Source organism: Alexandromys fortis, unplaced genomic scaffold, assembly GCF_014885135.2.
Source record: "Alexandromys fortis isolate MF-2015 unplaced genomic scaffold, M_Fortis_MF-2015_v1.1 scaffold_17, whole genome shotgun sequence".
NCBI lineage: Eukaryota > Metazoa > Chordata > Mammalia > Rodentia > Cricetidae > Alexandromys > Alexandromys fortis.
Window position 1 is genome coordinate 15,025,469 of NW_026067896.1, and position 25,550 is coordinate 15,051,018.

At 44.7% G+C, this 25,550-nt stretch overlaps 1 protein-coding gene across 8 annotated transcripts in view; it reads left to right on the forward strand.

Annotated features, from left to right (window-relative positions):
* The window catches only part of Arhgap26 (Rho GTPase activating protein 26), a 1,368,274-nt gene that overhangs the window by 1,281,609 nt on the left and 61,115 nt on the right, over positions 1-25,550 (forward strand). For all 8 annotated transcript variants that reach the window (XM_050161399.1, XM_050161408.1, XM_050161390.1 and 5 more), the window contains one exon: positions 7,365-7,515. In XM_050161399.1, coding sequence (XP_050017356.1) covers positions 7,365-7,515 — 151 coding nt within the window. The remainder of the gene's footprint in view (positions 1-7,364; positions 7,516-25,550) is intronic.

Sequence of the window (25,550 nt, forward strand, 5' to 3'; positions counted from 1 at the left end):
GCACATGACTTTTGGCTTCCATTTTTCCTAAACAGAGGCTGCATTTATGATGACAGCAGCCTCTTTGCAGGATGAGGAGCCAGAGTTTCTCCTGCTCTGACCTTGGTGGAGCAGTCAGTCTGAAGGCTCAGGCATGATGTGGTAGAAGTAGGACTAGGGATGACATGGACATAGCTGTCACTCGAGAACTCTGGAAAAGAGCGAAGGGAGTGATGACATTTAGAAGCCATTATAGCAAGACACGCAGATCTTCAGATGCCCACTGGATGGTCCAGTGGCGAGGGGAGGGACTAGCAAGCAGAGTTGTCTGTAGCTGGTCAAGGAGTGTCTTGTAAAAGGGGGAATTTTGAGAAAGATACTGAAGGAAATGAGGGTTCCAATCTGGGAAAAGACTAGAAAGAGGTCTGTGATACAAAGCTGCCTAAGCAGAGCTGTAAGTTGCAGTGGAGCTGTGGAAAGACAGTTTCCTCATGTTGAATGTAGACAAGAGTTCCGCTATAAAATTCCATCCTCTCTTTATCTATGCTTGCTGTATAGGAATGTGTAACTTATTAAGGTTGTTTTTTTCCATGCTGGTCCCTGTGTATAATGTCATAATTTTAACCTTTCAGATGGGGGAAATAAGATTTATAATCAAGGATGCACTCAGGGTTACATGCAACAAAGTAGGAAATTTCTACCCAGCCACCATCCCTCAAAGCTCTCCCGTGAACCACTCATGACCCAGATTTACAGTTCCATCTGTGGGATAGATCCTGGGAGACTTGACTTGATTAGAGAAGACTACAGTAGCATAATCTGGAAGACCAAGTATCTGCTGTTCTTCTCATGGATCTGAAAGTTAAATTGCATTAGGCTAGGTAACTAGTATGGAAGAATGAACGTATGTATTTAATAAAGAACCCCTGAGACCAAACTCTGTTTGAGCCTCATTCAGCAACAATGATAGCTCAAGTAATGTGCCAGCTGTCATGCTAAGCCCATCATTATTCCTCCTCATACCTCTAATTGATAAAGCCTATGAGGTAACACTCAGCAGCCAATCATAGGCAGTTAACCTGAGATGAGACTAAGCAGAGAGCAAGTTTGTTGCCCAGATGTCCTCTCTTCCCTGTGCCGTTTTATTTTTACAGAAGGACCTTCATCAGGTTTTGAGCCGTAGAAGTGAAAACCCTGCTAAGCTGAGATACAGAAGCAGCAAAAGCCATCTGTCCCAGCTTGCAGGGATACTGTGGGGCCAGCTGAGCCATATTGAACAAGGTCTTTAATATGCAGACTGACAATCTATAGCCAGGTGGCAGCCTCCCCTGCAGACCCAGCCTCAGTGCTGCTAAAAGCACTGTGCATTCAGTGATGGTTTAAGCTTACTGGGCCAAGGCGCTCTCATTGGTGATCACCTCTGAGCAGATGGAAGGAAGGGTTTCAACTGTGCTACCAGACGGATGGTAGCAAGGGAGATTACTGTTTAACCCCCGGGTTTCCATGTAGATCACCTCCCAGCAGAAACAGGACTGCTATCTCTGAGTGAAGGGCACTAACACCAAACTGTACTTTGCTAGGCCGGCTATGGAAAGTAGGGCCAGGGGCCTGGAGAGAGCCTGCAGCCTGCAGCAAGAGCTAACACCTTTGTGGTTTCCTCCAAGAGGCTGCAGATTGACAGCAAACAGTGATCTTGTCCCCAATATTTGTAGTATTTACACAAAAATGTTGAAATGAGCTTCTTGGAACAATGGTTCTTAGACTTTGGTGTATGTTAAACTGTAGAGAGGTTAATAACAACATGTGGATGGTCTATTTCTCCAGGGCTGTCAGAGGCGGGAGACCCTAGGCCCTGGTCGCTCCACTAACTTGCTTTGTCATCACCAGGCCACCCTAGGGCTCTCTGTCAGGGTGTAAGAGTGGGCTGGCACCCTGGCTGTGAAATGAGGCCCTGCAGTCAGACCGGGTAGTCCTGACACCTGGAAGGTATTACTCTTCCTCGCTATCCTTTCATTTTCTCATCTGTAAAGCTGATCACTAATAATAGCTGTCCTGGGGGGTAATTACCATTTTAATGAGCCAGTGCACATAAAGTTCTTGACAGGAGGCCTGGGACCAAGTAAACACCTAGTAACTGTTGTCTGTGATTATGATAATTACCACCAGGCTATAGTGTCCCCTTACCCTTGAATAGGAATGTAGTCCCCCTGTGGCCCTGCAGATTCCAAAGGAGAGGCCTCCAGGGACAGACATGGACATGTAGCTGCCCTGCTTCCAGAAACAGCTCCCTTAATGCTCAAGTACAAACACATCAGAAACCTTGGCGCACGCTGCTCAGGGTTGGTAGGGGTGGATTAGGGACAGGAATGGATTCTTGGGCATTGTTTCATATGGATCATGTTAACTAGCTGCTGGGATTATCTCTCTGATTAATTCTTTTAGCTCGGCTAATGCATCCTGGACTTTCTCCCAGACAGGCTCAGTGAGAGTCTAACATTTTAGCTTATATACTTCTCCTATGTGTCTTCCTTGTGAAAATGACTGGGAATTCACACAGTTGAGAGGCTTATGTAATGTCTTTCTCTGAGCAGTCAGAGCTGCAGCATATGCCAGTTCTCAGGTTGCCTTTGGAGATCTGGAGTGCTCTGGACACACATGTTTGCTTTGGCAGATGACGTGTTTGTCCACACGGATTCTTGTCACAGAGGCTCCAGAAGGTGTAATGTAGCTCTTTGTTTAATTATGTGTGGTTACTGTGTGTGGCTAAAAACCAAACAGTTGATGTCACCTTTAAAACTGATGCATAGAAGACAAATAAGACACAAGAGGAAGTTTAAGACTGGTCATCAAGTGGATGGCGCAGAGGATATTATAGAATTAACATCTGTGCGTTTGCACTGTGAGGACAAAACAGATACTATAGCACTAGATGTGGTGTGATCTCTCTGTTGAAAGACAGCAGCTAATACTGTGTGTGTGTCTGTCTGTCCATCTGTCTATCTGTCTCTGCCCATATGCAACACAATAATTGAATATTTACATGCAAACATGGATATAGCTACAACATAGCAGATACTGGATATCAGTATATGTATATGCTTCTCTATATTTTCTAAATTGGAGAGGATGCATATTTACTATGTATTGAATTTTTTATTGCAAACAACGTTCCCTAATTATACCATCTATTTACTATCCCAAGCCAATCTCTAATGATTCATGGTATAAAAATAAGTTATAGTTTTTCACTTGCTGTGCACTGCAGGGTAGACAGCAAAGCTGGCCGTGGTGGGGAGTTTCCTTCTAATCATTCAGTTCCCAGCACAGCCATTAAGTGGAAGCTCTGCAGCCTTCAGTATGGGGGTAGCCTCAGGAGCAGGCTTCTCCTGTGCTTCCACGCTTCTTCCCTGTGAGTCAGTCTCCACTCTCAGCCAGCCACGGTGCCTTCTCCGCTCCTTCATAAATCTACTTCTATCGTCATTTCCTTCCTTTGCAAAGAGAAATGTTATTATGAGCACTACAGAAAGAGAGTGCACCAGCCAGCCAGTCCACAGTGGACCAGACTGGAAGCCATTCCCTGCAGCAAGCTGGCGAAAGTCACAGTATCAGGTGTTGTGCAAAATATCAAGCCATACACCGGCCCTGCTTCTTTCTCACTCATCAGGCCCTTGTTTACGCCATCACTCCTTGCTCAAGCTGCTGTTTTTATAAGCCTATACGTATTGTACAAACCATTTGTACGGTCACTTTTATCGCAGGGACTGAGACAGAGTCAGCATGAGATCAGACCACCTTGGCTCTTCCTCTGGCTTGGTCTGCTGCTCTGCTGTCAGGCCTGGAAGCTATGGTGTGAAAAAGAATCACCAAGCAGTCCCAAAGTCTGAGTCCAAGCTTCCCATGTACTTGGGTGTTTCCCAGAGATGGCAAATTCAGAAACTGCTGTGCACTCGTCATTTTTATTGCAGAATTCATTACGCTGCCATGCCATTATCATCCTATCTTGTCAGGGTGATGCATCGCAGCCTTCATTGCAAAACTCTGACAAGCAGAGGAGAGTGCATCTCTCTCCCAGCTATCGCACAAGAACGCCTCTGGGGCTGTGCTTGTGCCTCTGTTCCCTGTGCAGAACTCAGGGCTTCTGCGTAGCTTCCATCTGGCAACTCCCTTTCCTCATTTCATGTCTGAGCTTGGAAAGGGGAAGTGGGGTGGAGAGATTTGTCCTGTGAGGAATCGTGAGTCCTTCTTTTCAACCTCTAGTTTTGTGTTTTGGAAAAATGACATATTAGCCCAAATTTTGACAGACTTCTGCAGAGTGGGAAATACCCCTTAAAGTGGCATAGGACTTTGTCTCATGTTTACCCTTCAGTTCTGTGTGTTCAGAGGGCCAGACAAGTTCAAGCCTGCCAAGGCCTGTGCGTTTGGCTTGGCTCTGGGTATCTGAGTCTTTGCCTGTGGGCTCTGTGATAAACAGATCCCGCCTACTGTGCTGGATGGGGCTGCCATTAGAGTGAGTTGGAGCTACTTAGTAAATATGAAAAGTGCTGGAGCTTAGCCTCCATGTTTCCATGGCAACCTCCAGAACACGTACAACATCACCAAAATTACTCTGCGGCTTTCCCTTTTTAGTTGCCGTGATTTGGTTGCACACTTGTGTTTTCCGCTCTTGATTTGTACAGAAAACATAAAGGCTGCCCACAGTCACCAGTGCTTTGGTTTCAAGGTCCATGCCTGAAGCACCTGCAAAATTCAGTCCCACACAACTACCTCTCTCTGTTCCAGCGGAAGAACTTTTGATTGCATATTATTCTCTTCTACTTGTGATTTAATGTGTGACCATTCATGGGACTTTGGTGTGCAGAAGGCATGGGCTCTTTCACAGGAAAGTATAGGAACCTCTGCGGTCATTTCAATAGACATTGGGTAGCCAGGTAGCCTATGCTTGCCCTTGGGTCATTTATATCATTAAGGAATAAGTCTATATCTGCTGCCAAGTGCTTTAAAATATATTTTCATAAAAGCATCCAGCACATTCCTGACGCATGTTTGTAACTGGCAATTTATTCCTCCATTTCCTCATTCCTGTGCTCTTGCTTTCGGTGACTGATACACAAAGAGGCATTCACTGACAGCAAGTTTGAGGAAGGCCAGCCTTCTTGGGGGCCCAGCCAGCTCTGAACACCCCTGAGAGCTGCATTCTTTCTCTCTCTGTCATTCACATGGTCCTCTGTGATCCCATTGGCTTGACTCATAGCTGTTGCTGTTCTCGTTTGAAGTCCCCTAGCATATAATCTTTTCCTCCAGCAACTAGATGCTTCCATCCTAGCTTCTGATGGGGCTGCCAGAGCTGGCCTGTCATCCTGGGACTCAGATGCTTAGCTCCCTTCTGTGAGGGTGTGGCTATTTTTCATTGGAGGAAGTCATCTCGCCTTCTGCTTTTCTCTCAGAAGCAAGTATTCATTTGCCCATAGGGGGAGGGGCCTCCCGTCCTACGTGACATTACTGAGTCATTTTCCCTTTATTTCTTAATTTATTACAAATGCTTTAGAGTTTGTCTTGGTGTAGTTTGCTGTAAGCATTAAAACATGCAGTTTGCTTTTGATTTTGTTCCCCAGCCCTTTCTTTGGAATAATCTTTATATTCCTCTCCACCTCTTGCTTTTCCTCAGTCAAGACTATCAGCATATCAGAAAAACTTGCACCTCGAAGTTTTCAGCCTTCTCTTCTGTGGCATTTGGGGTAACAGGGCTTATCTCTTCGCAAGCCCGACTCGCTGGCCCTGGGCAGTCTGCCTCTCTCCCCTCTTTCCTTTCCCTTCCTTCACCGCTGAGCCTCCTCTCCAGCCCCCAAAGAGAAGTGTTTTTAATGCTGTCATTCCTTTATTGCCCAAAAGAGAATTGAGTTCATCTAAATAGTTCATCTCTAAAAAGAGCGAGTCAGTGATTGCAATCTGTCTCTCTGAGATACAACATGTCTTCATATACAAAGGCTCCAGAAGAGTTAACCGTTTATTTCATGACAAATGGAATAATGGCCAGCAGCACCAGTTGCTCTGTCCAGTGAGTCAGAATGAGGGAAGGGGCAGACGTGCACCACCCGTGGTACCCATGCCATTCAGCTGCATCATCCCCCAGGTCTTTCAGTTCCTGCTTCCAAGTTTTTGAGATGAGAAGAAACAGAAAGTTTCTCTCTTTGAGCAGTATTCCAGTGTTTATAAAACACATTCCAGCATATGATCCCACTTGATCCTCATGACAGCTCATGAGCTGTACAGGGCAGTTCTCATTCTCCCCATTTCATAGATTCATTTGGACTCTGAGGTCAGAGGCTGCAGCAATAGCTCAGAGGTTGCAAGCACTGGCTACTCTCATAGAGAACCCACTTTCCATTCCCAGTACACACAAAACTGCTTACACCTGTCTCAGTGGGTGACTCCAGAGGCTGACAGATGTTTTTAGAGTGTGGCTACCTAGCTAGTCCAGCTGAGTTCTAAGGAAGTCAGTGGGTAAATTGATAGTCTGTGGTGACATGCTGTATGTTTGGAGGTATGACTTGACCTAAGCAGTTAGGGCAGTATTAGAGGTTTTAACGAAAATGTGGCTGTCCTTACCCTCTGTGAATCAAAAGAAGGCAGAGGTTAGGTGAAGTCATATGATAGGGCTGTTTGAAGGAAAGAACCTGGCTTACACTAAAGGTGTGTGTGTGGAGGGTGCATCCCTTCAACATGAGGAAGGACTTTGCTTTAAAATTCATGTGAGTTCGAGACCAGCCTGGTCTACAAGAGCTAGTTCCAGGACAGGCTCCAAAACCACAGAGAAACCCTGTCTTGAAAAACCAAAAAAAAAAAAAAAAAAAAAAAAAATTCATGTGACCTGTTCCCCATTTGATCTTTCCTTTCCCACTCTTTCTTTGTTTCGTTTTGTTTTTATTTGGAAGAGGGTAGGGAGAAGGAGAAGGAGGAGGGAGATTGTGTCTATGGGTATCTGTGGATGCTTGCACAGCATATTCTATCCATTCACCAGGTGCTTTCCCAGGACTGGAACTGGATGGCAAGTGCTTTTGCTCACGGAGCTACCTCACTATCCCACCCCCACTGCCAATCTTAAACCTTGTTCTTTCCCATGTCCTGTTTTTATTGTTGGGTTGACTTGTTTGCTTTTGAGGCAGTCTTACTCGAATAGCCCGATGAACTAATTAATCCTCCTGCCTCTACCTTCTGAATATTAAGGATTCAAGTATGTGCTACTGTGCCTGGCTCCTCTGTACATTTTCAAAGCTTCAGATATTCCGATTTAGTCTCCTTATTTGTAAATTCTTGTATGTGTGGGTGCAGTCTCTCCCTAGTCTGTTAGCATTCATATGGGTCTTTTTGTCATTTCTTCTCTCCAGAGGAGCAAAGAAACAGCATCATCAACTCCAGTTTGGAATCAGTCTCCTCAAGTGCAAACAGCATCCCTAATTCTAGCAGCAGCCTGCAGCCGAATATGAACTCCAGTGACCCAAACCTGGATGTGATCAAACCTACTCGGCCCAGTTCACTGTAAGTATGGTAGACCCTGTCTGCTTCCCACTGGCCCAGAATCACCCATTCTGCCAGAATGTCTCCGGTGTAACCTGACTTTGGGTCATTGTTCATGACCATGATTCCACCCTTCTCCCTGAACTTGGAACTTGGTGCATTTGCTGCAGATTTTCCTTTGGCATCATCACCAGAAAGAAGAGTCTTAAAGCACTGCTTCTTAGCCTTGCTCTGTGATGCACTGTCCTGCTGAGATGGCTTTGGGGATGGCTGCTGCCTGTGCTGGTTACTGGGAAATGTTCAATGCTACTTCTGTGTCTGCTTCCATACAGAACAGTCAGTGTGGAGTAACCCTTCCTGCCTTCCATATCAAACTGTAGTATAACCATGACCTCTCGCTGAAGACTGTAAAAGGAAGAGGGCCATTTCATTTTTCACTCCATTTGGGGCTGTGAGCACTCGTAGCCAAGATAAAGAATAGAGGCTAGTTGTCTAATCCTCCCAGAAACGATTAAACTAGGGCCAGAAAGTTCTCTCTTATGACTCCAACACACATGGCTCAGCATGCTTCTTAGACCACCCCATAAATCGTGTCAGCTAGGGTCTTTGCAGAAAGAATGTGTGCTCTGACCGAAGCAGCTGGACACTCGGCCACCAGCTGTACAAGTGTTGGGAATCAGTTGACTTCACTTTTCTCCAGTGAAAACAGATTGAGGCTCAGCCCTAGACTATCTGCAGACAGTTGTTTCTGTTTGGGAGACACCAACTTCAGGAAAATACAGGGCAGAAGCACCTTTTCCCTGTCTCTCCTCATGCTCTTGCGTGATAGCATTATCAGGTCCCCCTCCAGTTTAGATATTTGTCATCTGCAAAATGGGCCCAATATTTGTATTAGGGCAAACTAAGGGATATCAAATTCATAAAGAGATAAACAACTCCGAAACTGGTTTATGAAGAGTTTATAAAGAAAATGGAATGAGACGCTAAGATGAAATTTAGAACTAAGCAAGGTCGGGCTCCCCTTGGTTGTTGGCAGAGGTAAATCATAGCCTTTGGGAACTTCAGTTACTGGCCTGCTATCTGGTGCATACGCGTTTATTCACCAGGAAGTGGACCAGTGCCTCTAGAGTGTAGAGCAGTTGTGTTTCTCCAGCTTGTGGACAGAGTCTCCTCTGGTTCTCCATAGCTGAACTTGCCTTTGGAGTCTTCTGGCCTTGTTGTGTGCTTCCTCAAGCTCTTCTGCACCTGCTTTCCTAACCATTCAGACCCTCTCCCCACTCTTACACCTCCTAACCTACCCCTTCTTTGCTTCTCTCATCTTTTTTTTTTTTTAATTAGTGAACCTAGTGAATGTTACAGCTATTCCTTGCACAGCGTGAGCAAAGTTGAATTTCTATCCCAGGTTGCTTAATACTCCTGATTTTACCAGCCGAAACCAACCAGTGGTCTTTAATCTGTGCTTTTAGCAGCTGGTAACTTGGCCCCCTGAGTCATCACTGAGTACAGTGTGTACCAAGAGATTGTTTAGCAGCTAAATGCAAAAGGGATATGTCTTTTAAGCTGAACCTAGAAGAGGGGCCTTGGGATACTTTTAAGGGTATATGTATATGATTTCAGCTTTCATTGTTTATTGGTATTATTTAGCCTGCTTTTATGAAATCTAGGGCTTCCCTGCCTGATTCGAATTCAGCACTTTTCCAAGAAATGGAGGGTGACATCAGGAATGATTGTACCTGTTTGTCTTTGAAAGAGACTGGACTAGGACTCTGGTTCTATTCCCCACAAGACTGCTGCCCCAGACCAAGTGAGTTCCTGGCTGATTGCTGTGGATCTGGAGATCAGGGATGACAGATGCACCAGAACTGATCATGGCACCTGCCTTTTCTCATCCCTGTGTGAAGGTCATGCCATAGTCCCTGGAAACCATACAGCAGGTTCATGGGCCATTTCCTAAACCCAAAGCATGCTCTTGACTCCTGCCTTTGCGGTTTTTCCTGCCTGGAATCTGCCTGAATGGACCACGGATAGAAATTTGGCAGTCCTGACAGGTGGATATCACTGCTTTCCTGGAGCCATTTGGCTATGAGATGTCTGTCAGCACACCACCGTGCTGTGGTGTTCGAGCTGGGTCCCAACCCAGCCTTTCACCTATCCCATCTTTTTTCCTTTTGAGATGTATAGAAATGTTTGATGTAGATGAATACAAAAATGTGGCCCGAGTGGGGCTGGGAGATTATCATCCTCTTTGCCTATTGATTAGGTATAATGTGAGGATCAAGTCACTAGGGGGAAGTACCTGTTCTTTTTAGTTCTCTCATCCTTCCCCCCGTTTTTCATTGCACACTGGTTGATGAACATGATCATGTAGAAATCATAATGAAAGAAACATGTTTATTACTCATGATCCATTGATTCTCTGATGATGCATCTAGTTCTCTTAGGACATTGAGGCTTTGTGGTTTGTGTGTGAACATAAAGCTAAATTGAACATCAAAGTCAGTGTTGCTACCCATGGTAGGACAAAGCTGCTGTGTAACGATCTTGGGTAATTCCTCACCTGGCTTCCTACAATAGCCAGGCTTTTCCTGAGAACCACAGGGCAGCACCAGAGTCTAGCTGGTCTGCAAATGTCAGCAGATCTTGTTAAAGCCTATTTCGTGTCTAGATTTCAGTCAGACTGCTTAGGGTAAACCAGAAGAGCAGAGTTCTTGCCCTTCCTGAATTAACACTCGGCTAAGAAGGGTAGACAGTGGCCCAGGGCAGACCCTGAATGGGACTCACAGCTCATCAGTGTGTTCAGCGTAAGTGTTAATGGAATATCTGGTCTCATGCGTCGGATGAAAGTAGTGAGGAACATGCGGTAGAGCCAGTGTGAACCACGCAGGTGCTAGGGAAGCTCTCAGTAGACGGGACAAGCAAGTCCACATAATCCAGCATAGATTAACACAGCCTACCGACAGGTGTGCTGGTGGGGGAGTTACAGGGTTGGCGGAGGCACTTAGCCAACATTTGGAACCAAGACACTTTAAACAAAAGCCCAGACTTCATTCTGGAAATGGACAATAAAGACAAAACATTAATCTAGACACAAATCTTCTCCTTTCACCAACATTAGCTACAAGTGGACTGCAGTTTTGAATATAAAATGTTAAGCTACACAACTTAGAACCTAGATGGCCCCGACTGTGATGGTGGCTTTTCCATTAGGATGTCAAGGGCGTGATTTGTGAAAGAAAACATTGTTATAACTCCCTTTAAACTAAAACTTACAAAAAAAATAAAGCTAACAACACAAAGAAATAAATTACAGACTAGGAAAAAGAAATATTTGCAAAACACATATCTTATAAAGGACCAGTATCCAAGACTCACAAAGATCTCATAAAACTCAAGGATAAGTAAACATCAAACACAGTTAAAATGTGGGCAAGAAATCTGAACAGATATCTCACCAGTGGTAAGTGTTCAGATAGCAAATAAGCAAATGAAAAAAAAAATGTTTTCGTCATCTGTCACAAGGAGATAAAAACCAAAGAAAAGATACCGTGCAGTCATCAACACAGCCAGTATCCCAGAACAAAGGATGCTGGTGAAGATGGCAATGGTAGCAGCTTCTACGCATTGCTGGTGTGAACACAGAGTAGCACAGTCACTTGGGAAGAACACGCGTGTGCCTTACAAAGTGAATATACCTTACCATTTGACCAAAGTCAGGCTTCTTTTGTTTCACCAAGTTAGTGGAAAACTTATAGACATAAACATCCATAGGGATTCTTAAGCAGTTTTATTCATAATTGTCAAAGCTTGGAAGCAATGAGGATATCTGTCAGTAGATGTCAGTGGATAAACTGTGTAGTGTCTCTGCCCCGTGAACTGTCACCATTCACCAATAAAATGACTTAAACTGGAGCCTGAGAATGGCTCCATGGGTGAAGGTACTTACTCTCAGATCTGATGATGTAAGTTCAAACCTAGGAACCCACAGAGTAGAAGCAGGGAACTGACTCCAGAAGGTCGCCCTTGCCTGCATATCCATGCAAAAGCACACTAAATAAATAGATAAATAAATAGCTAAATAAATAGCTAAATAAATAGATAAACATTTTTAAAAAATACAATCTCATGACCTGTGAAGCCACTGAGGAGCCTTAAATGCATATTGTTGAGCTGAAGAAACTAGTCTGGAAAGACTTCAACAGTGTGATACCAGCTACATGGCTTACTGAAAAATGAAAAATTCTGGAATCTCTACTAAAGATTAGTGGTTGCCAAGGGTGCAGGGAGAGGGATGAGAGGGTAAAGATTTAGGGCCAAAACATTTTCAGGACATTGAAACTACTTGACATATCACCTTAGTGGATACAAGATACCCTGTGTTTGTCAAAATCAGTAAACCCTATAGGACACAAAGAATGGATCCAAACAAACTAGAGGGCATAATAATACTGAATCAGTATTGCTTCATCCATCAGAACAGCATCCTACACCAAGATAATAATACCCGGAGACACTTAGGGAGTAAGGGAGAGGGGAAGGCACATGGACGCTCGTGGTCTTTCTATAAGTCCCAGATTCTCAAAAATATAAACCTATTAACAGGTAGTATTTGAAAGTACACATTTTCCATTTCTTTTTGAAAGGAAGACGACTGACTGCATGGAACCCATGTTGAGCCCGACAGGAGGCGGCTTCCAGTCTCTACAGCCTCAGAACTGCCCTGCTCCACTCCCCATTCCTCCACCTGTAGGCCTTTGATAGAGTAAATGAGGGTTAGGATCTTTGCCGCCATCCTTAAAAGCTAAGTGCCCAGAATCTGGCTGTCCTTCACCCTTGGTCGGGGGCCCACAGGATGTGGTAGAATTGACAGAGAATGACTTCTAAGCCCTGACCTAAATGCCTTGCAGCTTCCTACATCACGCTCCTGGAACCCAGTGATCATGTACAGTTGTGGGTCTAGCCCTGAGCATGATAGCCTATCACAGAAAGAAGGCCAGTGTCTGAACCAACCCTAACCCCTGGCCACCAGTCATCTGAATACAGCCACATGAATTAGTCTAGGCAAGATCGACAGCAAATCTGCTCATGGGTCTGCGATGAGTCACATGACGTGGTTCTTTTTAACCATTACGTTTAAGGGAGGTTTAGTAAACAGCAAAGTTAAGTAACGCAAGCCCTGTCATTTTATGGCCTCAGAGTATTGTGTGGAACCGAGCTACCTAGATAAGACAAATGTGTGGAAATATTCTAGCTCGTAGCAGAGTGCTGTGTGGAGACTAACATCTCAGATTTTAGAATCGTTTAAAGAAAGAGTCTCATAATGAGATTCTAAGAAATTAAAAAGCAAAATAAAAGCTGGGGCTAATGATTGAGGACAACAGCAAGAATGACTCAGCCAATGAAATGGAAAGTAGGGTACCTTAGGTTTTCATTCTGGCACCAACGTAGATTCGCCAAAAATACCAGCCCATATCTATAAACTTACCTACCCCAAATCCTGGGGGCTACAGGAGAAATGGGACCAGTACATCTCCAAGAATGGAGGATATCCAGTAGGTGCTTAAAGATGGCTCCTAAAGCCTCCTTCCACAGTGATCAAGAGAGTTAGTATCCACCCAGTGCCTGTAAGAAACTGGTGATATTTTAAGCCAAGAGCACACGCTTTTAATCCCAGCACTCAGAAGGCAAAGGTAGGCGAATCTCTGTGAGTTTGAGGCCAGCCTGGTCTACAAGAGCTAGTTCCAGGACAGGCTTCGATGCTACAGAGAAACCCTGTCTCGAAACATCCCCCACCCACCCCCCAAAAATAGTGATATTTTAAGGATGTAAACAAATGCTAAATAAGAAGTAAGAGAATGCCCCACTATGGACATTACATGCCATATTAATGCTGCCAACTTAGAAACTCCTAGGCATATGCTTTCTTCAGACTGGTCGGATGGAAGGAGAATGTTAAGATGGATAGAAGCCTGAAGGATGGGGGCAGTTGCACCAATGGCAGAGGCCGACTTAGGAACTCTGGCTGTGTAAGTGGTCCTTACTCCACAAAAGTATCTCGCTGGGCAGTAACCTCACAAATAAGATGAATTTTCTCACCTTTTGATCTTAGCACATGTGCACATATGCCTTTCCTGATTATTGCCATTGACCTAAAAGATGTCTGCATGCTAAATGCTTGCAGTTTCTGCCGAAGGCAGCTGACCCCCTGTGCCAGGACCAGCAAGCTGTGGGCCAGCAGGCTCTGGGGAGGATAAGTGCACCCTGATTCTGGAGTGCTTTCTCTGAAGCACTCCAGGCTTTTCTGCATTTGGTTCAGTTGCTCTCTAATGAGATCTGAACCTTACTCAGAGATATCTCTGGACACCTTTTACTTAGATTTTATGCATTTGGCCAAGTGCATGCAGCCAGCACCACTTGAATACCTACTGTGTGCATATGTTCTGAGTCATGTAGAAGCACAGGGGCAGGGAATGTAAAGAAGGGGCAGAAAGAGCAGCAGGGTGCAGGCCCTGGGCTCAATGCCAGCTCACCCCTTCCCTGAAATAAAACAGGAAGCAGGTGGTTTCTGCTTCTGAGGATTGCATATTCTTACAGAGACAGGAAAAGAATAAATGAGTTCTGTGAAGAAAACTCAGAGACAGTAAGGAGACACATTTGAAGGACAAGAGGAAAATGAATTTGTCCCTCCCTGAGTTTCTGCATCCACGAAGTGAGGTGATTTTTGTCCCTGTAGAAAGTTGGCCTGGACCTCACTCTCAACACACCCCCACTATGAAAGCCACTGTTGTTGACACTACTCCGGAGCCTGCTCTCCCTCTGCACACACAGCCTGTTCTCTCTGTTCCCTCAGTCCTGACAGACACTTTAGCTTTGGGGGAAAATACCCCCCCCCAACTGTTTTGCTCACTCTCCCCCAACTCCCTGCTAAGACTCTAATCCTGCAGGGAGGGACTGAGCCACCTTCACTCAAGACCTCCTTGGGTAGGCACTCATTCTGGAAAAACCTAGAAACCCTCAAATTCCATGGGCTACCTGATGAGAATATGCATAGCTGTTATTAGTTGAGACCAAATGATTCACAAAACAAATATATGCATTAGACAGGTGTTCATCACTGGCATTTTTAAAGAGAATTTTATCCTCAGTGTTGTTGTAGTCAAGATAGTTACACCAGAATGTACAGCGGGCTTTTCTCTTAAGTGTCGCTATTAGCCACGTTTTAGATTGTGGATGATGGAGAGAGGCCTTTTGTAGAGAAAAGCCTCGCTGTCAGATTGAAGAATCTGCCACTCACTCACCTGTAGGCAGGGAAGGTCTCCCCAGACTTCTGCCTGCAAACTTGGGGGATTCATTTACACACAGCGTAGCCTTTTCCTGTGACTCCAACTTACTCCCTGCTGTATGGGACATATCTGAAACTTTGTTCTGCTTCCTTGGGCTCCTGGGGCTGTACAGGCTGCAGCTTCTTGAGTAGTTGGTCACATTGTCTTGATGTGAGTAGAGACTATTATTGGTATGGCCTTCTGTCATTTCCCCATGTTGTCTTTTCTCCTACCTGCCTTTTCCATTTTCCTACCCAAGATCTCACTCACTAATGGGAAGCCCCACTGGGTTTCCCTTGCTTAGAGTAGGGCTTCCTGCCCATTTGAACCTGGATTAATATGTTTGGTTATTAGCTGGCCATCATTTCTATAATATAAAAACTACTTGAGACAACTTTTACACTTTGGTGGCCCAGGAGAATTTCTTTCTCTTGTACCAGGACAGTCAGCAACATTTGGATCCCTAGAGCTTCTCAGCAGAGGAGTGTCGGAGGAGCCGGTGGGGTCTCTCCCAGTGTCCCACCAGATCCCTGTTTTCCAGGAACACGGGAGTCACAATGGAAAAATGCTTCTCCTCACAAACGTTCTCTTCCTTTCTCCTTTACAAACTAAAATATACAGTGTCTGAGTCTTTTCTGTAGACTTTCCAGTCTTATTCAGTCATCTGAAAGAGTTTCCCAAATCTGCCTTGACAGTACTGTGCATGCTTCAAGCCTCGGGGTTTATAATTATGGGTCTGAATGAATGGATCTCATTCTAAGTTAGCTGTCCTCGGATGCCTTCTGGTACCCTATTTTATAGGAATGTGGGTGTTAGGCATCTTCAGTCTGAGCTTTGGATAAGTTCTTTGGGGAAGGGGATTTGTCCTGGTTTTCAGGACTATTGTGCCCCTGGGGGAACTTTGAAGGAAGCCTGCAGTGTAATTTTTTGTCCCATTTCTCCCATCATATATATCTATATCTCTATGTAATGTGAGGATGTTATAAGTAGATTCAGTCTCCCTTGGGTGGACTAAATTAACATTAAAGTATGTTTTTGAAAGAAGCTTAGTGAATATGGGGGCAGGTGCTTCCTTGGATAGAGAAAGAGTCTCATGACCTTGTTTTCAACCACTCCCTATCTAGAAAGCTTTGTGGATCTTCCAGAGGCTTCTCTTGGTCTGAGTAACACAGGTCTTCTGGGACTGTCTTAGTTTGATGCAAAGGCTCAATGTATGGTTCTGGATCAGCATCCTGAGCAGCACCAGAAGCCTGCTAGATAGATTAGACAAATCCTCACTCTCACACAGACACACCCTAGCCCGCCCAGATCAAATGCTCTGGTGAAAGTGCCCTGCAGACTCTGCCTTATCAGACCTCACAGGTAACTCTGACCTTGCTACCGCCTGAGGATCACCATGTTCAGTGGCAGAGGGCATGAGGCTGGTAGACTTCCCTGAGAAGAAATTTACAAGTTAGGTCATTGCAAAGTTCTTGGGGCTAAGTCTGAACCAGCCCTCCATTGGCTCATTGCCTGTGCAGGGGTGACAGTACGGGGACTGTCCCGAGCCCAACCTTGGCTGAAGTCACTACTCCTGATGCTGTAGGTGAAAGGCCAGACTGCTTTCAGAAGAACACTGTTGAGTCACCAGGGCAGCATTTTCAGCGCAGCCCAGCCAAGCAGTCTTAAATGCAGACCTCATGATCATCAAAGAGGCTGGATGACTCTTAGTCTAGCTGATTCTTTCCATTGATTGTTCATTGTGTGTGATATGATATAATCAAGATGCTGGTATTGTCAGAACAGTTCTCATGGTATATGGCACTAGAGGTAGATCCCAGCAGGCATGGACAGAAGATCTGAGAGTCGGTGTTTCCCAAACTGCAGGAAAGGGTGGAGAATGGAGGAATTGAATACCTTCTGTCTAGAGAGATCAAGCCTTGGCTCTGCCATTTTCTGATTGCAAATTTGGGCATGTTATTTACTGTTTCTGACCTAAATATTGTTTGTGAACCATTAGCCAAGGATTGGTAGCACATGCCTTTAATTCCAGCGGAGGCAGATAGATCTGGGGGAATTTGAGACCAATGTGGTCTACATAGTGAGTTCTAGGACAGCCAGAGTTATATAGAGAGACCCAGTCTTACAAAACAAACAAGTTAGATGAGATAATAGGATAAGGCTATCATAACAGTTAACTCCATGATTCAAAATAAGCAATTAATAAATATCAGTTGTGGTTATAATTTATATGCCAGACAGTGAGCTACAAAGGGTAGCATCTGTAGTAATCTGGTGGCCCCAGATTACATCACCTAGTGACGTCTTACATTGTAGTTGTCTTAATTTGTGTAATTATCACCAGTGATATCACTTAGTGGTTTATTTCTCAGAACATGTCCAAGTTCATAAGCAATATATGAGTTCTTGGTTTTGTTATTTTGATTTTTTGAGACAACTCACATTGCCCATGCTGACATTAAATAATCCATATCTGAAACTGTGCACATCTTCATCCTCCTGCTTCCACTTCCTGCTAGGATTGCAGGCATTCACCACCACTGCTGGCCTAATGCATGACATTTTAACCTCATCTTTTGCCTTCACCAACAAATTTCAAGCGCTGGCTTGTTCAGTAGTGGCACATGCACACTCTGTACTCTTGCTTTTGTTTTTAATCTGTTGTGACACGAAGCAGCCCAGATTACAAACATTGAGACAACTTTAAAAGTGAAATGAAATGTCTAAGACGGGATTAAATACAAATAATAAAATGCAATGGGATTTGTAGAAGCACTCTCTATTACAAGATAGGCTTCAAGGTGTTTGTACAAAGTCAATCAACAGATGTACGTGTTTTCCTGGAGGAGCCTTGTCAGGCCACCCACCATGTTGTTTCTCTGGATAGTGCCAACTGGAACTACACTAATTAGGTTATAAACTAATTGAGGTCTTAAGTCTTACCAGGGAATAATTTAGCCTCAGGAATTCCTCTGTAGTTTCTGACTCTGTGTTAATTTAACTGCCATTATGGCAAAACGCAAAATAATTCGTGAAAAAAAAATCATTCTGAAATGTGGGATCTCAGTCATTTACTTGTTAGCTTTTCTTCTGGTGCCTACCAGCTTCCTTCACAAAGAAGCAGTGTGCTGGCTTCCCCAAATACTCTTTACAAGCTGAAGACAGCTGGTGGCTCCATGGATAGTGTCAAAAATGCTCAGAAGAAGAATAAAATGGCTGTGTTAAATGCTGCTCTGGTCCTTCTACTTGACATGTCTTCAGGGAAAAGGGATGGTGGTGTTCACAGAACAATAAGGTAGAGTTGTCTATCCAAGGGAACATTTGCAGTCCTAAGGAGAGACAATGATATGATTAAAACAGCATAATACAAAGAGGGTTTCTTTATAATGGTGTTAGTGCAGGAGAGTCACATAAGACTGTTCAGAGCATGAGGGCTCGTGACCACGAACCAGTCGCCATCTCGAGGCTGAGAGGACATGGACAGAAAGTGTCACCTGTGATGACTGAGACAGATCGTCACCTTGACAAGGTCCGGAATCACCTAGAATACACACTGTGTGGAAGATACATTGTTTAGGATAATTGAGATTTGAAGATTCACCCTGGGTGTGTGAGGGGTCATTCCACGGGCTGGGATCTGGACTGACTGAAAAGAAGAAAGTGAGCTCGGCTTTATTAGTCCTAATTCTCTGCTTCCTGACTTGGCTGTGATGGCGCCAGCTGCCTCAGGCTCCCACCTCCATGTCTTCCCCACTCCAGTGGACTAGATAGTCAAACTGTGAGCGAGATACACCCTCCCTCCCATTGCCTTTGTCGCTCCAGTGAGACAAATATCTCATACAGGATCAGAACCACGAAGTGGGAAAAATTAGAGCCAGAAGCTGTGGAAGGAGCAGAGGTCTGTATCAAGGAACAAAGCTATGAGGAAGCAGGCGGCTTCAAGGAACTGGAATACATGCCTGGGCCCCATGCTTCTCTCCTGTTAGTTTTCCAGGGAACCTTACTGTTAACTCGGGAAGCTCGACTGCTGAGCTCCATGCCCTGCCACTCCCCAAGAAGGTAGCAGGATGGAGAAGGTATCAAGTGGCTACCCAAGCCATCCAGCAGTCGTACAGCCTGCTCACCTTGAAAAATGGAAGTGTACCAGAAGGTAGAAGAGTAGCCAGTGCGGGGCAGGGAGTTGGTGCTGTGTGTACTGGGACCCGCCGGCCTGCGGAGGCTTGCTCAGTGCTCAGCGAGGAGGTGCACAGCAAGGTAGCTCAGCTCACCAGCCACGCCTCCTAGCGGCGTCAGTTATTGGGTCTATTAGCTGATCCGGGCGGAGTTGAGTGGTTTGGATATACAGCTAGATTTGAAAACAATTCATGTGCATTACGTAACACTACTTAGGCAAGAACCCATGAGTATAGACATCAGAAGGTGTGTGTACATGTCAGGAATTTCCCTGGGAAGGGAGAGAGGAATGGATCTTTCTGATTGTCTTAGAAGAAAACAAATGGGTGGAGAGTTCATGGTAGAAAGAACAGCTTTTCATTTCAACAGCATCCTTACATAGTGAACAAATTTATTTATTTTTAATAAGCGTTGGCGTTTTTTTGGACAAAAACTCAGTTAAAATACATAGATGAAACATACTTAGTTTTGAAATCACCTTTCATTCCTTCTCTTAAACCTTTGGAGTGTGTCATTGTGAGAAGTGATTCTGTCTGTACCTTTAAACTGTGATCTGAGAGCAGCTGAACAGCATGTCCTATACCAGTAAGTCACTGCTCTAAGGGTTCTAGATGACGGTCAGCCCATCGAGTCACTCGTTCTTCCAGGGGCCCTGCGACTCCTTCTTGGCTTGTTCAGTGTTCCAGGATGGTAAGCAGTGGCTTGGAACGGCACAGGAAATCTGTTTTGGAGAAAACTGAGTGTTCTCTCAGGTAGTTAGGAGGAGTGGATTCAGTTAGACCCCTGCCTCAAGACTATTTCAGAGTTCATGCTTAAACTGGGAATCTGTAACTTAGAAAAGCAAAAGGTATATTTCACCGAGGCAGCTATTCACGAAGTCCTCCCAAGGCCTGGCCAACACTTCTTGATGGAAGCAGTTCAATTATCTGGAGCTATATATAGCACTTGCACCTGATCTGCAGTTCCTCATCTACATCTACCTAATTTCCTTTAAAAAAAAAAAAAAGCTCCAATTTAAAGTTGAATATATAATGAAAAAAGCCTTCACTCCTGACCTTTATGGAGACACCTTAGAGTTACTCAATAATAGTCAGCAGTTGCCCTGGTAACCTCAGACACACTGCTCAAATAACCTGCATTCATCACCATCCCCTGCCTTCAGCGCAATGAGATCACCTGCTTAGTGTTAATGGAAAGAGGACATTTTAGTACGTTTTAACCCCTTCAGCTTCTCCTGCAAGGAGAGAGGTGGTGGTGTTTGTGATTACTCACTAAATGATTTTCGTTTGTTTCTTTCATGACTAAGGCACTGAAATCGAATGAAAAGCTCCCTAGTTTTTGAACAAAATGGAAAGTCTTGTTCATTCTGTTTTGTTCGGTGATAAACACACTTGCAGGCTAGAATTCAGGATGGACGTGACAAGTCTGTCCTCCTTTGAGATCACTAAAATGGTAAGCAAGGCCCACTAACTCGTGTACTTTGACTTGAAGGACCTAGCTAGAAGTTGACAAAGCCAACGTTGAAGCAGGAGTGAGGTCTCTTCAGATGAGCTGGTGGGGTACACATCTCGGAGGAAGCCGGCATCCTGGAGCATCCAGATGCTGTGTTCCACACTGCAGATTTCAAAGCGGGAACCCTGTGTGCTTCTGGGGGAGAAACAGTTCCTCCACCTTCAATTGCACATGTCCTCGTTCCTATTATTCTTTGACCCAATGTGTGAAAATGGAAATATGTCCTTCGTCATCCCATGGCAGCATCCACAACATTCAGTTGTCATAGTGAAAGCAGATTGGCAGGAGGTCAGCAATCCAGTAAGAACCATGGGCATCCTGGAGACAACACCCACGGAATATTACTGGTTGATGTGGTTGATGCCATCCTAACAGACAATAGTTAGATCCATACTGTCCCCATGGAAGTCTTCAGACAGTCTCTCTCTCTCTCTCTCTCTCTTTCTCTCTCTCTCTCTCACACACACACAACAGTTGCAGTCTCTTTCCTTTCATTGTTTATCTCTACAGTACTTATTTTCATCTTGGTTTTTCCTGTGGAGGAAAGAACCACCAGCGGGGTATTTGCTGCTGTGGTCTCTCTGCCCCCCGGAGCACTCACTAATCCAGAATCTGCAAGGTCTGACACATAGTCCCTTTGCAGTAGATTAGACACTTACTCAGACCCTGTTGCTGAAGTCGCTCTTACAGGCTCTGTGGAAGAGCTAACTTGCACAGTTTGCTCAGATCCCTATTGCCCAGATGTGGAGACCAGACCCACAAGTGTGACAGCTCACTGCTGCAGTTTAGTAGGACAAGCAGCTCCATCGTTTATACAGAGAGCCTTCATGTTGAATGAAGCATCTTTACAACTGTATATCGTGTGTGCAGGGTTCCCATCCCTCTTCCATCTGCTTTTATGTTCATGTTTTTCTTATATGCATTGGTTCAGCTTGCTTTAAGTTGGTTAGAAGAGTTCTAATTTATGACCCACCCAGCTCTCTTAGCCTGTTCACCAAGAGGCTACCTCTTAGAATCTACCAATTATCCACCACCAGCTTAGAAGAGATCAGACAGTGGGTTTCTAGTGGTTTTCACATTTCCAATACACTTAAACTTATTTTCTTTGCATTAAAGAATGGTGTAGAAAGGGAGAAAATATCAAAAAGAATGGAAAACCGGAATCTGCCACTTGAATCCAGGGCATATTTAATGCCTATTCCTCTTAACATTTCCACAGGGCATGCTTACACAATTATCTTGTTTTTTTTTTCCCCTTCCAGGTAGCAGTTTATTGATATTTGTAGTGGCAAAAATCTGCAAGAGTTTCCTATATTAAGCCCTACACCAGCATCCTGTTAAATCGACATCTATTGACCATGGCATTGCTTCCTGACCTTCTGTAGAAGGGAAAGTTTGACAAGTCACACGCTACGTCAATAAATAGGAGCGTCACCAATGCACTGCATTCCAGACCCACTTCTCTGTGTGAGGCTAGGAGTCTTCTGCTCATCTTTGTCCATACAGAAATTCTCAATTAAATTCCCTCTTCTACACAAGCCAGTTTTGAAGTTCTACCCTGAGTTTCAGCATGAATCCATTAGATCCTGTGCCCATAGCAACTACCCAAGTACACGGTTGGGGTGAAACTAGCTCTCCTCACTGTTTTTCTTTGCATACCTGGCTGACTTTTCCAGGTTCTTCTTCCGCTTCTAGGAATACCAGCTCCTGGAGCTTCTTTGTTTCAACTGTGTACCAATTCCAGGGGCCACACAAAGGGAGGCTTAATAAAACCAGCATTGAATCGGTCCTTCAAACACAGCCAGCGCTGAACCAGAGCAGAGACTTGCTTAGCCGTGACCTGAATGCTCCTGTTGCAATGGTGTTAGCCAGCTTTCCACCCTATGCCCTATTTTGTGTGTGTGTGTGTGTGTGTGTGTGTGTGTGTGTGTGTGTGTGAGTTTGCCTTATCCAAGCAAGCTCATAGTATAAGCCACCAAACTTGATGTGTATCATGAAAGATTAGTCCTCTATGTGCAAAAACATTCAGAGAAACCTAAGACCCTCCTCTAGGATCTAAATATGTCATCAGTGTATTGGCCCCCAAACAGGAGAGCAGTGTGATTTCACGCAGACTCCTGATTGTGTGCTGGACAGCCTTATGCTTTGTTCTCCTCATGGAGACCACAGCAGTTTGAAGTAAATAAGGAAAAGAAGGTGCCAACTCTGTTCAATTGAGCTACCCCATGTCTTGCCACCTAAGAAGATGATAGCCCCATTTCTCTGTGAAGATTACTTTCCTATGTGCCACTGTAGAGCTGACCTGGTTCCACCTAGCAGCCAAGAGACTGAAAGTGCCTGGACAAAGCTGGGGTCTAATCAGGACCCTGGGGAGCCCTGCTCGGGTATTGCAGAGCAGAACATGTGTGCTGAGGTTCTGGGTGGGACAGTGTTGTCATGGAAGAACTTCAGGGGAACAGAAATATATAACATCAGGCTTTATGGGGTTTTTGTATATGTGGTATGGGAGGTGACCCTTCTTCCATGTCACCTCATGAAGTCCTCAGTAAAAGATGATCCCTTGGAACTAAGGGGAACAACTTAGTTGGTCAACTGCTTGCCACTCAAGTCTGGGGGGGAATTGAGTTCAATACCCAGCACCCACATGAAAACCCCAACACAGTGACTTATAACCTCGGTGCTGATAGGTGGAGGCAGGTGGATCACTGGGACTTGCTGGTCGTCCAGCATAGCCTACTCAAGAGGGCTCTAGGTTTCAATGAGAGCCTTTCTCTCAAGAAACAGAATGGACACAGATCCTGAAGAGGGACACTGGGGTTGACCTCTGGCCTCCACATGCCAGTACGCATGCGCACTTGTACACACACACACACAACACACACATACAGACACACGGGAAAAGGAAATAGTGACTCCTTGGTACTCAGTGTTTCACGGTATTGAGAGCTTGGTCTGTGTGATGTGTTGCTCACCAAAAGCTTTCTTTGAAAGGGGCGGGTTACATGGTCTCTTACTGCTTTATCTCTTCAGAAGAAATGAAGATAGCATCTGCTTCATAAGGCTGCTGTAAGGTTTAAATGAAAAGTTTAAATTAAAAAGTTCTAGCACAAATGTGCTCAATAAAAGTTACTCGACAAAAATACAGTCACAGTCACTCTCCTAACAATGGCCAAGCCATTGATTGGTCTTTGGAGGTTTTACTGAAATGCCAGGTCCTGTTCATGATGGATACAGAGTCAAAAGGGAGGTCGTTTCCCAAGAACAACCTCCATCAGCATGACCAGACCAATCCCAGTTAGACTTCTGGCCATTCACACTTAAGCTGTGTGTAGCCAGGGTATCCACAGCTCCTTCATAGCTTGAGTCCTGTTGGATTTCTGTAGGTCATAGGCAAAAGGGGAGTGGTTAGGCATCTCAGATCAGGAACATGGGAAGAGATGTATAAATGAGTCCAGGCAGAGCATTTCTCCACGGAGGTAGGGCCAGTGGAAAGAAGGCAGGGACCAGAAGTTATTGGTATGTCAGTCCTCTTGGCATCCGAGGCTATGCCTGCTAGTTGTCTCTGGCACCCTTTCCCATCCTCTGTGTCTGCACTTTGCCCCACAGCACTGCTTTCTCAGAACTTGGTATTGCCCGGACCCTGTGGGTTGCAGTGCTACCCCCCAGCTATACTCGCATTAGAATTCTCCCCAAAGCTTCTGGTGAATGTTCTGTTTCTTGTCTGTGCTTCCTGAGAAAGAGTCTAGTTGCTTGAGCTCAGCTCTCTTCTGAGCCAAGTCACTGGTGGTGGCCAATCTATGGTCCAGTGGCTTTGAGGCAGGAGAGTTGACAGTTTAGTGGCCTGATGGGGCCTGAGGTACAGCAGAGGCTGAGGATGCAAATAACATATTTTCACGTAGCTATAACTTGGCTCTCCAGTGTTTTGGAAGTCCCACTCACATGACAGGAGCTAGCTGCACTCAAGAGCAGAAGGGTAACTGCTAAAGAAGCAAGTTTCAGAAGAACTTTATAAAATGCCATTAAAAATAAGAAGTAATACAGAGTCCAGATAAAGTGCAAGGGTCTTCTTCACCCAGCAGCTCCTTTGATCACAGCTATATGACTCAACACGGCAAGAGTTGATTTTATAATCTCCATTCCTCCTCATTTGAGACATTACATTTGATATATTGTGCTTGGAAAAGTTGAAAAATACGTGTTATATCTTAGGAAATTTTCCTTTGATCACAAGTACAATGTTAATAATTAAATTTTATTTGTAGAGTTATATGATGGAGAACCTTATTCTTTATTGCTGTAAGTTTTATACAACAATTCTTTATGGTATAGAATGGTAACTGGAAAACTTGAATGGGCACATGACTAAGCAAAATCAATCATGTATTTTCATGTTTTTTTTTTTTTAAACTGGGGCTGCAGCAATATTCTGTCTTGCCTTCCACCATGGTGAGCAACCATAGTCTCTACTGCCTAGGACCATTGCAGACATCCCAGTGTACCAAGAGCAAAAAGTAGGAGAGAGTGGGAGAATAACTAGGGGAGAAGGCTTTCTTGAGCCCTCCTTGGCTTTGGGGGGTTGAGGGCACACGCATGTGCATTCATGTGTGTATGTGTATATATGTGGGTGCATGCATACATGGACGTCAAAGGACAACTGGGTAGGTCAATCCTTAAGCACTTTCCACATTTTGTCTGTAATTGATTTGGGCCTTTGCCATGTAGGCCAGGCTATGAGTTTCCATGCACGCTTGGGTGGCTGTGATGCTGGGATACAAAAGCAAGTCCTCACACTTCAACAAGCCATGTCCTCAGTCCAGTCTTTGGTTCTTTGAGACACGAGCCTGCTATAATCTTAACTGGCCTAAAACTTTCTGTTTAGATCAGGCTGGCCTTGAACTTGTGGTGTTCATTCTATGCGTGCTTTGGAGCCTGTGAGATTGTGCTGGGCCACCACACCCAGCTAACAGCGTATTCTAGCTCAAGGGGTTTGTTCTTCTCTTTCCAGTGTCACTGGAGCCTTAGTTTTTCTTTTCTGCTTGTATATTTGAGTTT